This window comes from Peromyscus eremicus, chromosome 4 (genome assembly GCF_949786415.1).
Source record: "Peromyscus eremicus chromosome 4, PerEre_H2_v1, whole genome shotgun sequence".
In the NCBI taxonomy this organism is placed as follows: domain Eukaryota; kingdom Metazoa; phylum Chordata; class Mammalia; order Rodentia; family Cricetidae; genus Peromyscus; species Peromyscus eremicus.
The window spans coordinates 58,989,994-59,003,268 of record NC_081419.1 but is presented as its reverse complement, the minus strand read 5'-3'; the positions used below and the strand labels follow the sequence as shown (position 1 = coordinate 59,003,268).

At 38.7% G+C, this 13,275-nt stretch overlaps 1 protein-coding gene across 1 annotated transcript; it reads left to right on the top strand.

Annotated features, from left to right (window-relative positions):
• Positions 1–992: 992 nt before the first annotated feature.
• LOC131907747 (tripartite motif-containing protein 43-like) lies at positions 993–2,366 on the top strand. The gene has a single exon (XM_059258847.1). The coding sequence runs from the start codon at positions 993–995 to the stop codon at positions 2,364–2,366; it is 1,374 nt and encodes a 457-aa protein (XP_059114830.1).
• Positions 2,367–13,275: the final 10,909 nt, after the last annotated feature.

The following is a 13,275-nucleotide window of genomic DNA, read 5'->3' as shown; positions in this document are numbered from 1 at the left end:
CAGAGACACTTGGGTTTGAGTTAATCAATTTTTTTTTTATTCAGACCTAGTTTCTCATGTATTGTTGGAGCACAGCTTTGAATTCATTTTGTAGATCAGGCTAGCCTCTAACTCACAGAGATCTGCCTGCCTCTGCCTCCAGAATGCTAGGATTGGAGGTATGTGCCACCACTGCCTGGCTATCCCAAGTATTTATTAAAAAAAGAAAGAAAGAAAGAAAGAAAGAAAGAAAGAAAGAAAGAAAGAAAGAAAGAAAGAAAGAAAGAAAAGAACAGACAGTTGAGTGGGTAGAGAAAGGGATGAATCTCTTTGAAATCGCAGTTGAGGTGAATATGATAAAAATGAGTTGAACAAAATTCTAAAGAATTCTTTAATGTTGATATTTGCTAAAATCACAGATTGATATCATTAACTGTGAAATTACAAAAGGAAAAGCAAGAATATAAGCACACCACAAATTATATAGAAACAGTGAAATAATTGTAGCAAAATTTCTTTGTTTCTTTCTTTTTTTTTTTTTTTTAGAAAAATTCTCACTGTATATCCTAGGCAGGCCTTGAACTAAAACTCCTTCTGCTTCAGCAGCTCATCCTCTGGGACTCTATGGATTAAAGGTGTGAGCTACCACACCCAGCTAAGCATGACCTCAGGAAACCTTGTTGTGGAGATTTGTTTGTGGATACTGGCCATAGAGTTAATTCAATCTTCCATCCATTTAGAATACTGCTTTTTAAGGAGCTCCCCTACAGCAAGCATCAGTAAAAGCAACATGGGAGGAAGTGGGTGTGGTCTTTAGAGAGTATATAAGGACACTCCAGGGGCCAGCCAGGTTCATTCTTCTCTAGACCAGACAGAGTTAGTCTCCATATCTTGTGGCTCCTAGACTGCTAGATCTATCTCCTCCACACATTGAGGATCATACCCCAGAGCTGAGCTAATATTGCTGTGTCTCCACAAAACACTGCTGAGGCCGGAGACTATTTCTTGGAAAAATGGAGTCAGACATCTCACAAGCCTTCCAGAAAGAACTCTCCTGCTTCATCTGCCTGAGCTGCCTGACAGACCCAGTCACCATAAGCTGTGGTCACAGCTTCTGTCGAGCCTGCCTCCACCTTTCCTGGGAAGACATCCAACCTCCTGTCCGATGCCCTTTGTGTAGAGAACAATATTGGAAGGAATTGAGAACCAACATTGTTTTGAAGAAGCTGGTGTCCATTGTCAGACAAGCCAGCCTCATGAAGGACCTGAGCTCTAAGGAACATAAGTGTGTGACCCACGAGGATACTAAGAGGATCTTCTGTGCTGAGAACAGGATCTTCCTCTGTCCACTCTGCTCAAACTCCCATGAGCACAGAGGACACAGACACTGTCCCATTGAAGCAGCTGCTGAGGATCAAATGGACAGACTTTTAAAGCAAATGACATCTTTATGGGAGAAGGTCCAAGAAAATCAAGAGAATTTAGAGGCAGAGAGCAGAATGAGAACTCTTTGGACGGACTACTTGACTCTTCGGGAAGAAATGATCAGGACAGAGTATAAGAAACTGCATCCACTCCTCTGTGAAGAGGAAGAGAAACACATTGAGTCTATGAGAAATGAAGGCCAATGTGTTTTAGAGAAACTCAGGACAAGTGAAACCATGATGGTCCAAAAGAGAAAAGAACTAAAAGAAATGTACCAGGAACTGATGGCAATGTCCCAGGAGCCATATGTGGTTCTGCTGCAGGGTTTGGACGACATGTTCAGAAGAAGTGAGTCAATGCAGCTGAGCATGCCACAGGCTATTAAGACAGAACTCAATGCCCTACCCATCACTGGACTGACCGAAAGTTACAACCAGTTCCAAGTGCGCATTTCCTTACCAAACATAACAATGATCCATCACAAGATAAACCTCTTTAATGCCATGAGAAGATTGAGCTTCAGACCTCACCGTAAAGATACATCTGCGGATTATGCTGGATGCTATTCTGCTACCTGGAGTTCACAGAGCTTCATCTTAGGGAAATATTACTGGGAGATTGATTTGAAGGACTCTTGGGACTGGGCTGTAGGGGTCTGTAAGGATTCCTTGTTAAGGAATAGAAACCAAGTGATTGAACCTGAAGGTGCATTTCTTCTTGTGTGTGTGAAGGAGGGTAATGATTACAGTCTCCTCACCACATGCCCAGTATTCCAGCACTATATAGAGAAGCCACTGGGCCGAGTTGGTGTGTTCCTTGATTGTGAGGAGGGATGTTTAAGTTTTGTGAATGTTGCCAAGAGTTCCCTCATACACAAGTACCCTTCTGGCACCTTCAAAAACCCTGTCTGGCCTTACTTCTCCATGGGGAAATCTGAAATCCAGTACCATAGTGATTTTTAAGTATTCCCTACTGTAATGTTACTTTTGTTATTGCTATTAAATATTAAAATACTATTAAATGAAAAAAAATTCTGCCAGCCTCAACTTAATGTTTGTTTACTTTTGTAAAGTTAACTTACAACTTCCATCTTAAAGATAATATTTTAGAATTTCTCTCTTTTTCCAAGGTGAAAATGATAGTGTTCCGAGGATTGTATTACACACCTGTAACCTCAGCACTTAGGAGATTGGAGGGAGGAGGATCATGAGTTCAAGGTCATCCTCAGGCACACTGAGAGTTAGAGGCCAGACTGAGTTACAAGAGATCTTGTCTCAAAAACATATGATGTAAAAAAAACTTAGAAATAATACTTCCCATAAGTAACTCTTGTATTAATGGTTTAATCAAGCATGATAATCCTAAGTGAATAAATTCTACATAACACAGAAATGGCATTTTGCTAACTGTGACCAAGATTTCTGATATAAGTTGATACAACTAATGACATCAAAATTTCCAAAACTTTTTTTTTTTTTTTTTTTTTTTTTTTTTTTGGTTTTTCGAGACAGGGTTTCTCTGTGTAGCTTTGCGCCTTTCCTGGAACTCACTTGGTAGACCAGGCTGGCCTCGAACTCACAGAGATCCGCCTGGCTCTGCCTCCCGAGTGCTGGGATTAAAGGCGTGCGTCACCACCGCCCGGCCAAAATTTCCAAAACTTTTAATTGTCCTAAGCAAAAGGGATTTTCAAATTCCATCAAATTGTAAAATTATTTTGTCCCCGGAGAGCTTTAGAAAAATATTGAATTTAACCTATTTTTTTCAGAAAATATTTGTCATTAATTTCTCTTTAATCAGATTTAAAGAAAAGCAAAGACTGATACACAGTTTACCCAAACTAGGAGTTAGAGGACATTCAGAGTCATTTTTCTGAAATTTCCATGTATAAACTCACATCTGATGTTGGGGATGACTCCCTTCAATTTTGGGGCATAAAATAAGATTAAGGGGAAAATAAATAAATGTTAATAATCTGTAATTGCTACATAGGCTTCTGTGACTTGTCTCTTCACTTGTCCTGAGGTACAAACAGTATATGATTGCCTCTCTGTGTGGTGTGTGTGTGTGTGTGTGTGTGTGTGTGTGTGTGTGTGTTGTTTTGTCAGCTTTCTTTATAAACTGTTAATATCTTATGCCAAAACTACAGGCTTTCTATCCAGTCTACTTCCCATCACAACTGATAGGCATCTATAATTATTGGTTACTAAATTAACTATTGTGATTGACTTCTAATAACTCCACATATTTTTGATAGTGTATGAGAAGAGCACTCTTTGATTTTAATCTAAAACATAAAAAGTCCATTTAACCTCAACAGCCTTAAAAGAGGTCCTAATTGTGGGTTCTTTGGATAATAACAGCATTTTGCCTTCTCAGACATTTGTGTCCCTGCTGATTCATTCTTCAAGATAAATAGCTGTTTCCATATTTTATTGGAAATAGAACATGCATAATTGGACCCAATGAGCAGCATCTACCCTTAAAATGCAGGCAATCTGTATGGCATGTGCACTGTAATGAGGAGTGCCGAATCCTCTTCTTGTATTGTGGCAGCAGGAAACGGAAATGGATGTGTTTCACGTCTCAGAGGAGAACTTTGAGGGAAAATATTTTATTCTCTTGTGATTTAAAGATTCCATAAAAGGTTTAACATATACCAATCAAGATGAGAATAATTCCCTAGTTATGCCTTACATGGATAATACAAAGTAACGTAAATTTTGAGAGACCAACTAAGAAAGGAAATAAAAAGAAAAATGTTACCTAAATTGTCCTCATGGGTGCAGCTTGTGTAGAAGGCTGTTCTGTCAGGTACTTGAAAACTTCCTAACTCAGTGATGAGATGACGTATCTCCTTAGGAAATGAGTGTGGCATGATGGGAATATATATGGGCTGTGCCTTGGAAAGTGAGCCACCATGCCCCAAAGGACCTTCAGTGTTGAGGAGACCCCCCCATTATAAACCTAACACTAGTACAATGCCTCCACACCCACGCTTTCAGTGCTGCCATGGTGATAAACAATACACAGTGCTACCCTGCAAGGTTTCTGTGGGGTTTTAAGCTGAGTATGTGGAATAGAATAACGCTTAATAAGTTTGGAGTTAGTGGCCATTTTAAGGACATCTACAGACTACAATAGAACTTCATATTTTTGCAGCAATAATTGACACAAGAATAGCTTTATGGGGTGACTCTGTACTTTCGCAAGCACTCTCGGGAAAATGATATAACAAAACATTTTCACTTCATTTATTCTCTGTTTCTGGCTAATGAGATGCTGTATTAAATATCTCCTAAGGCCTGGAGTCTGGCTGTAGTAGACTTTAATTTTCTAGTTATATATTTGAAAGAAAAAAATAGAAACAAAAATAAATAAATAAAATATGTTAAGGTTAATAAACATGCCCTAGACCATTTTTCTCTATAATTTATCTCTCTTTCCATGATTATTTATTGAGTCTCAACTCTGCACCAAGTGCTCTTTTAGTTCCTGGGAATATAAGGATGAACAAAACAGAAAAACTGCCTGCTCTAGCTCATCATGATTAAAGACAGGGATGAAACAAAAGACAAATATGTTGAAAATAACTGCATTTTGCTTCATGCTGTGAAGGGACAAATGGTGACAGATGTGAGTGAGATCTGATTGTGTGGTCTTTTTAAGTATGATAAGAAGCTATGGGATGTCATAAGCAGGAAAGAAACATATCAGTTCACATTTTGACAAGTTCTGTTGGGCTAGTATGTGGGTATTAGATCATTATGAGGCAAAAGGAGATGCAGGATGTCCTGAAAGTTACTGTAAGAAAACGCTGACAGCATATGTCAGCATATGAGTAGGACAAAGATTACCAGAAACAAACAGATTTGAGAATTTACATTTGGTGAGACAACCAATGACTCCTGTGGGTGGAAGAAGAGTCAGAAGAGGAACCAATAACACTTTACAGCCTGTTCACCTGATGTGGTGCTGCCCACTGATGTGGGGAGACAGCAAGGATGCTGTTCTTGTCCTGATGCTAGTATCAGCTACATCAAGCCGTTATAATAGTAATCAGAAGCCTGGGGAGACAGATAAGTGGTAGAGTCTGCCTAGCAAGTTCAAAACCCTAGGTTTAATCCATAGTAACGAAACAGTGGTTATTTAAAAATCAAGTGACAAAGTTTTATTTCCCACTCTTCCTATGTATTCAGCACAGATCAGCAGGAACCGTACTCCACTCAGACCCTTAGAGACCTCAGATAACAGTGGCTCATCATGCTGTGCTTACAGCCCTATCACAAAGTGTTACCAGTTACCAGACTGATGATGAAGGAAACAAGCTAAACCACTGTTGACCAGTAATTGTCACTTGGCCATACCTAACTTGAAGAAGGCTAAGAAACATAAAGTATTAATAAAATATTTACTAAAATATCTGTCTCTACTGAATCCCTATAGGTTCTAAGAGTCCTGCTAGTCATTCTTATTTGCTGTTCTTCTTGGGCATCATATAAGTCATGGAGATTTTAGTCAATTTCCAATAATGGAATCAAACTATTCACCAAGAACAAGCTAGAAGAGGCTGAAGAAATGGCTTTGCAATTAAGAGTATTTAAAAAAAAATAAGATTTTAAAGTTAATTCAATAAAGAGTTTGGAAGAAACTATATTACTGATGACATCCTCACTGTATTGCAAACTAATGGCATAAACATCAGAGAAGACATGCATACCATTTTAAATATCAATTTATATCAAAACTAAATTTATGAAAGTATCCTAAGCAACATGGCTTCAACTGTCGTCATACTTTACGTAAAATTGTGTTTTCAACTATGTATGCATTTTTGGGGATTCAGAATAAAATACTTTTTTAATTTGATATTAATAAACCAAATTAAACTATAGAATTAGATATATATATTTCAAACATCCATATATATACATATACATATACATATACATATACATATACATATACATATATAGTTGGAGTAATTATTAACAAAGTACTTGATAGCTACAAATAAAATTAAGAAAATATACACTGGTATTTGAGTGTTATCCAATATCTTATAGTTAACTGTCAAGCAAATCTCATTGGAAAAGAGATCAAAGGTCATAACTAAAGACAGGGAGGCCAAAGAAAAACTTATCAAAAGTATACAAGAGAAATAATACTAAGCCAAATAAAGTAGAAATTACAAGCACTAAGGGAGAAAATGGTAAGGAAGGTTTTAGCTCATTCTATGAGTCATGTATGGTAGTATAGCTTTTATACACACATGCTTTTAATCCCCCGCACTGGGGAAGCTGAAGCAGGATCAGAAGTTCAATCCTAGGCTGGGCTATATGAACAGACTGTCTCTAAAAGAATAAATAATGGAAAGTAGGCTATTTGTTGATTATGGTATTGGCTATTGAGGAATGTATCAGAGACCAAGATCAAATCACATGACACATCATAGCATGAAGTGTCTAGGGAATACCTAGCTGGAAGTGCTAAGGAAGCATGTCTAAGTTCATAGCCAGGAAGCTAAAAGATCAGACACAAATACTAATATGAGATTAACGTCTCAGCCAGTCACTCTGGCAATTTTTACAAATGCTATATTTATTATTTACATATTTACTTCTATTACTCAAAAACAAGGTCATTCAAAGCATAAATGCTACATGTATTGACTCAAGCTTATTGTGAATTCAGACATTAGTCATCCTTTCTGTCTTTTGCTGGTTTCAAACCAATAATAAAAGAACCAGGATTTAGAGATTAGATGTTAACTGCCTGTGGTGGACTGTAGGCCATGGCCCCATGCCTTCCAATGTTTCTTTGCTTGGGTCATTCATAATCACAGATCTTCAGAAATAAAGCTGTCACTAAAATAGTCAGGGCCATTTGTTCACAACAAGCAGGTGATGCAGTCACTTTTTTGATTACCAACTGGGATGGGAGTGCTGAATTGCACTGGACATTGGGCAGTGAGGAGACAGAGGAAGGCAGAGCCATTGTAGCAGAAACTGACATCCAAATAGGTGATGGGATTAGGGCTATAAGTAACATAAGCCAGTTTTATTTTCTCCTTTTTCTGCAGAAGTATTTTCTAGTAGCTCTCTGGAGTATTCACTTGAATTAGTTCTCTGATTATAAATTCTTTTGAATTTGTTATTCAGAGTAGCAGATGCCAACCAAGTTCATCAGATACACCCACACAAACTAGCATTTTTGAACAGGGTTTGAAAACTGTAGCAATTCTCAGTGCTTCTCAACAGTGGATCTCAACCTTCCTGATGCTGCGACCCTTTAATACAGTTTCTCATGCTGTGGTGAGCCCAAAATTATTTTCGTTACTACTTTATAACTGTGATTTTGCTACTGTAGTGAATTTTGCTACTGTAATTATAACATAAACATCTGATATTTCTGATGGTCTTAGGCAACCCCTGTGAAAAGGTCATTCAACCCCCAAAGGGGTCATGACCCATAGGTTGAGAACCACTGGTTTGGAATATAGCTGAATAACTAGAAATGCACATGGTAAAACCACATATTTAGTATCAGTTGAAATCACCGGTGAATGTTGTCATCCAGGATGCATGCACAGAGCAAAAGTCTGAGATGGACTGTTAAGGAAGTTTGCATTTAGTGTGGATTATAACAAGGACCATCTTTCACACTAAGCCAGATGATGTTCATGTCCCACAGCAATATCTTTCAAGAACTTTTGACACCTAAAAATATTAATATTTTTTCTGGAACAAGTAAAAGTATACTACTTATCAATATTTGATGTGATTGGAACAACTTTTTTCTCCCTTCTCATGACTGCTTACCGGAGGTGGTTGGGGACAACAAAAGACGGGGGGTGGGGCTGTTTCACGTGTCCCTGTTTGGCTGCTACTGCTGACTAAGGGTTCTGAATCTCAGCTCTGTCTCAGACACTGCTCTTTCCAGTGGATCGCACAGACCCCTCCCAAGTGGAAGTGGCAGGTTGAATAGAGGGAGATAGTGGTTTCTTTTCTGCGCTGTATTTTCATCTACTATATAATTTCTTTTGTCCAACATCCTGATTAGTTCCCTGAACTGATTCTTCCCAGTGAATCTTCCCATCACACTCTCATTCTATGAAATATTTATATGTTATAGTTCCAGATACCAGGAAAAGGAAATTCCATTTTTGAATATGTTTTTAAAATTCTACCTCCAATTTAGGGTCAAAGAGAAGGTTGGATCTTTTCCAAAAAGAATCTCTGCATTTCTCTGGTGTCATACCCTGCTACTGCCAAGGCTGTGGAGGAGGGGGAGGAAGAAAACCCCTGAGCCCAGAAAAAGCAAAGGAGGGCTCAGTTCCTAACTGGCATGAGACCTTGACTGCTTTCTAAATATGTTCACCTCAGCCACCTAGCTTGATACACAAATAATGCATGATGAAGTTGTGGCTGGTGGCCTAAAAATTGTTAATGGCATAATTATCAGCTTCCCAAAAGTTCCTTGGATACAAAAGGATGCTTGTTCCTTCATCTGGAGCATCGTTGTTATCACTCTGCTCTGACTTTCACTGGGTCACTAATCTTAGCTGGCTCTTTCCTCAAGACAGGATGGGGAAGGATTCGACGCCTGCGCCTGTGTCCGGCCATCTATCATCTTATTGTCCGCTGGAGGTTTGGCAGTCGATGGAAGGGAAATGAAGCTGCAGGGTCTTTCTCTGACCTTCATCGCTTCTATCAATTTTAGGTGAGAAAGGTTGTGGAAGTCAGGGCTGTTTCATGCACATCATAAATCCTGGGAGGATTATGCAAAATCCCAGAGACAGACTTCTGACTTGGGGGAGATCATGGAGTATACTATTCCTGTTCTCGCTTCTTGCCCTAACCGCTCAAAGTGCTTACAAATATTAAATCTGAACATCAGCCATCTAGAAAAAGAAATTACATTTCTAGCAATAGGAGGTAAATAATTGCATATAGGTAACATTGGATAAGACATGTAATACAAATAAATGTTAAATAATAGTTCTGTATATACACTCTAATCTTTGGTGGTGATTTATAAAAGCAATTCACCAAGATTTCTGATTTGGGCAGGACACAACCAGTTTTGATCATCTTTATGGAGTCTACCGTGGACTGATGGCATCACACTAAAATTCCTCTGTTGAAGCTCTAACTTCTGCAGAGACAGAGGCAGAGGAGATGAAAAAGTATAGGCTCTCCATGAAAGGGGCTCAGAGCTTTACAGGAGAGAGATTATCATGTGAGAACTCAGTGAGAGGCAGCCATTTACATACAAAGCCAATAAAAGAACCTCAGACTCAGTACTGAAAATTCCTACAACTAGAGCCATTTCAGTAAAATAAATCATTAGTACCTATTAAGACGACTATTTTTTGTTATTTAAAATACTTCATACAATATAACTATTCATTAGAAATTTTGGTGTTATTGGTTCATCAATCGTAAATAAAACACTGCTTCAACAGAATAGGATGGGAGATGAAGGGTTTTTAAGTGACTCTCCAGAAAGACGAAGGTGTATGGTGGAAAAGCCTTGGGTGGCAGAAGTGTCTTTTAGAAGGGAGAGAGTGGGGATGAGTCTCTCAACAGCAATGCAGGGGTTTGTTCTCCTGAACAATGTATGCACTGAGGACTGAAGGTACCCAGGAACTCACAATTTCACATCCCTCTTTCCTCTCGACTGTAAAACCCTCCTCTAGTTACACTTAGGAGGTGATCATCCCACACCATCCATCCTGTTACAGTGTACTTTCCAGTCCAACAAAACACACTTTGCTACATGGTTAAGATAGCTCTTTTCTCAATCCATTCCTGTACTGTGTCTATTTTAGGTAATTAATCCATGAGTACTGGGAGGAAGGGTGTGAGGAATGGTGTTTGATGAGAAGCCAATCATACTGATGAAATTGTTTTAGAAACATCAATAATTCCACAACTATCAGCCTCTCCCCCACCCATATGCCATTCCCCAAGAGTTATTACTCACTTGTGTTATTTAACTGGACTTTATTTTTTAATTCATTAAGCATTCAAATATTTATGTAGTACCTGAGAAGTCACAAGCATTGTTCCTAAGGCAGATGAAATCATGGAGAACAAAATTAAGCCCACTTAGTTTGTCTTTCTATTGAGAAGTCGAAAAGTTTGAAACTTCCTTAATGGAAAAATATCTTTTCCATTCATGTCTATACTGTGTCTCCTTTGATATCTCCTTTTTCTGGCCTATTACTAAATAAAACTAATTTAATCCAGTTGAACAGACTAGAGTGCTTGAGAGTGGAATGTGTTGTGGTGTGGTCTTGTCTCCATTGCTGTTGGTGAAAAGTTGAATCTCAGAGGAGTGATATATGCAACAAGCCACTAAAAATCACCTACCAGAGTTCCTCGGATTAGACCGCAGTTACCAGGATCATCGAGGGTACTTTTTAAAAGTTAAAAAAAGCTCTAACCCAGTTATGAAGTTGCAATTTCCTGTGGGAATCTGCAAGGAGGAGATTTTTAAGTCACATTCAAGCTGAAAAGTCACACCTTTAAACCTCACATTAGAGCCAGACACAACAAGGCAATGCACTCCTCTTTTACTGAGGGTGCTAATTTAATTGCATTTATGAATCATTCATTTTTGTAACACTTCCATTAACTCATGTTGAATTTCCATTACCCAATAGAGGGATGGCTTTTGAAAACATAGAACCACTTTGGATAAGGCTCTGAGTCTTCATGTTTATCTAGAGGCTATCGAGCATCTACAAAGCCACTAACTTCTACAGCAGTTCTGGAAAGGGAAAATAGAATTTCTAGGGGTTTCATTTTATTTGAATGGTTATTTTAAATACAGGCAACTCTGCTCTAAATAGCCCTTGACAACTATTTTTTGTTAGACTTTAATGCTAAAGATTCAGCTGATGTGCACAAAGTATTATTATGCTTTTTAATATCATGCCTCTACTTACTAAAAGTTGAAATGTGAAATCACAGCTGTATTTTATTTATTTATATTTTATTGGGAGTGGTATTGTTAATCCATGTGTGGGTAACTTCATGATGTTTTGAGTCTGTGTGAACTTCCTTGCACTGATTTTGATCATAATGTATCACCTTCCTGAGCTATTTATAACCTCATCAAGTCATTCAGCTAATAAAATACTCTAAATTACTTCCTCAGATAATGTCAGATCATAATGACATCAAAATAGTACTCCGTGATGTCCCATTGGATATTTACCAAAACATTTCTTTTGAATATGTTAAAAAGTTTTTTTAAAAGGGCTCTTCTATGGATTGAAATGTAATTTTCATTAAAATCTATTAAGAACAAACCCATCTTGTCCTTTTTTAAAATGAAAGGATTTTGTGTTATGTTAATATTCATTATGGTTATTGATTTAATTTAAGACTGAGTATTTTCAAACTATCCAAATTTCTTTTCCCTACTCTGAAGAAGAAACCACTACTTATAGCCATGGGGATAATTTTCTAGCATTCAAATGCTGGGGATTTTTTATGATATTAACAATCATAGGTTCAAATTAACCAATACACTTCCATTAGTTCATTTCTATGCTGTCTCACTTTATCAGTTCTCATATTACAAGCGATATTGAACCATTCCCCTCCAAAAGAATCATTTACGTTTTATTTTTTTACTCTAACTCTGTAAGGAAAAGTCAAGACTTGCAGCAACTTGAAGATTAAATTTGTCAAGTCTGCAGTTCACAGGATTCAGAGCTAGCTCCTAAATAATCAACAACTAAAAGCCAAAGAAGAAGAAGAATGCTATTGGCTCCAGGTCTACCCCTCAGCACTGCATCCTTCCCCCTGCCTTTCTCTCACGGCTTCCTCAAGAGGCGGTTTGAGGGGCTGGAGAAATGGCTCAATCAGTGAACTGCTTGATGTACGAGGATGAAGACTCAACTTCTGATATCCAACACTTACCGCAAAAGCAATACAAGCTGGGGTGCAAGTCTGTAACCCCAACACAGAGAGGTGGAGATGGGAGGATTTGGGCAGCTCATTGACCATACAGCTTAGCAGAATCAATGAGCTTCAAGTGCAGGGACAGACAATGTCTCAAAAAATGAAGTTGAGAGTAACCAAGGAGAACACCCAACATCAATTTCTGCCCTACATACTCACACCCAGACATGCGCGCGTGAGCGCACACACACACACACACACACACACACACACACACACACACAGAAAGAGAGAGAGAGAAAGAAGAGAGAACAGAGAGAGAGAGAGACAACAAGACCCACAGAGACAGAGAAACACACACACACACACACACACACACACACACACACACACCACAGAGGTAGTGAAAAGATGGGGCAGGTGGCTTGATCCTACCAACAGCAACAGCAAGGGAGAAGGAGTGATCTGATGGCTATGAGAGAAATCTAAACCACACATAGAGTGACAAGGGACCTAGTCTTTGCTACTACTCACAGGTTTAACCTGACTATAGAAGGAAGGTAGCCATATCTCTTTCCTATCACACACTGACCAACATAGCCTCTGGGTGCTTGTAACTGTGAAGGATGTCAAAATAAAAGAGCAAGAGAGTGGAAGAGCTGAGGACATAGCTCTGGGGCTAAAGCACTTCCAGTGTAAGCGTGAAGACTGGAGTTCGTGCCCCACCTATACCTCAGAGGGCAGATACAGAGAACCCAGGAGCAAGCTGGCTATGAAAACCAGCCATGTCTATGAGAGCTGAGTTGGATTCAGAGTCCCTGGCTCAATGAACAAGGTGAAGAGTGATTGAAGAAGACTCCAGACACCAAGCTATGGCCTCCACGTGATGGGGCATGCACACACCACTGACTCACATACACATATGCCTACACACATGCATGTACACACACCACAT

What these genes read in the sequence shown, in the direction of transcription:
- LOC131907747 (XM_059258847.1), top strand. Translation starts at nt 993, where the DNA reads ATGGAGTCAGACATCTCACAAGCCTTCCAGAAAGAACTCTCCTGCTTC.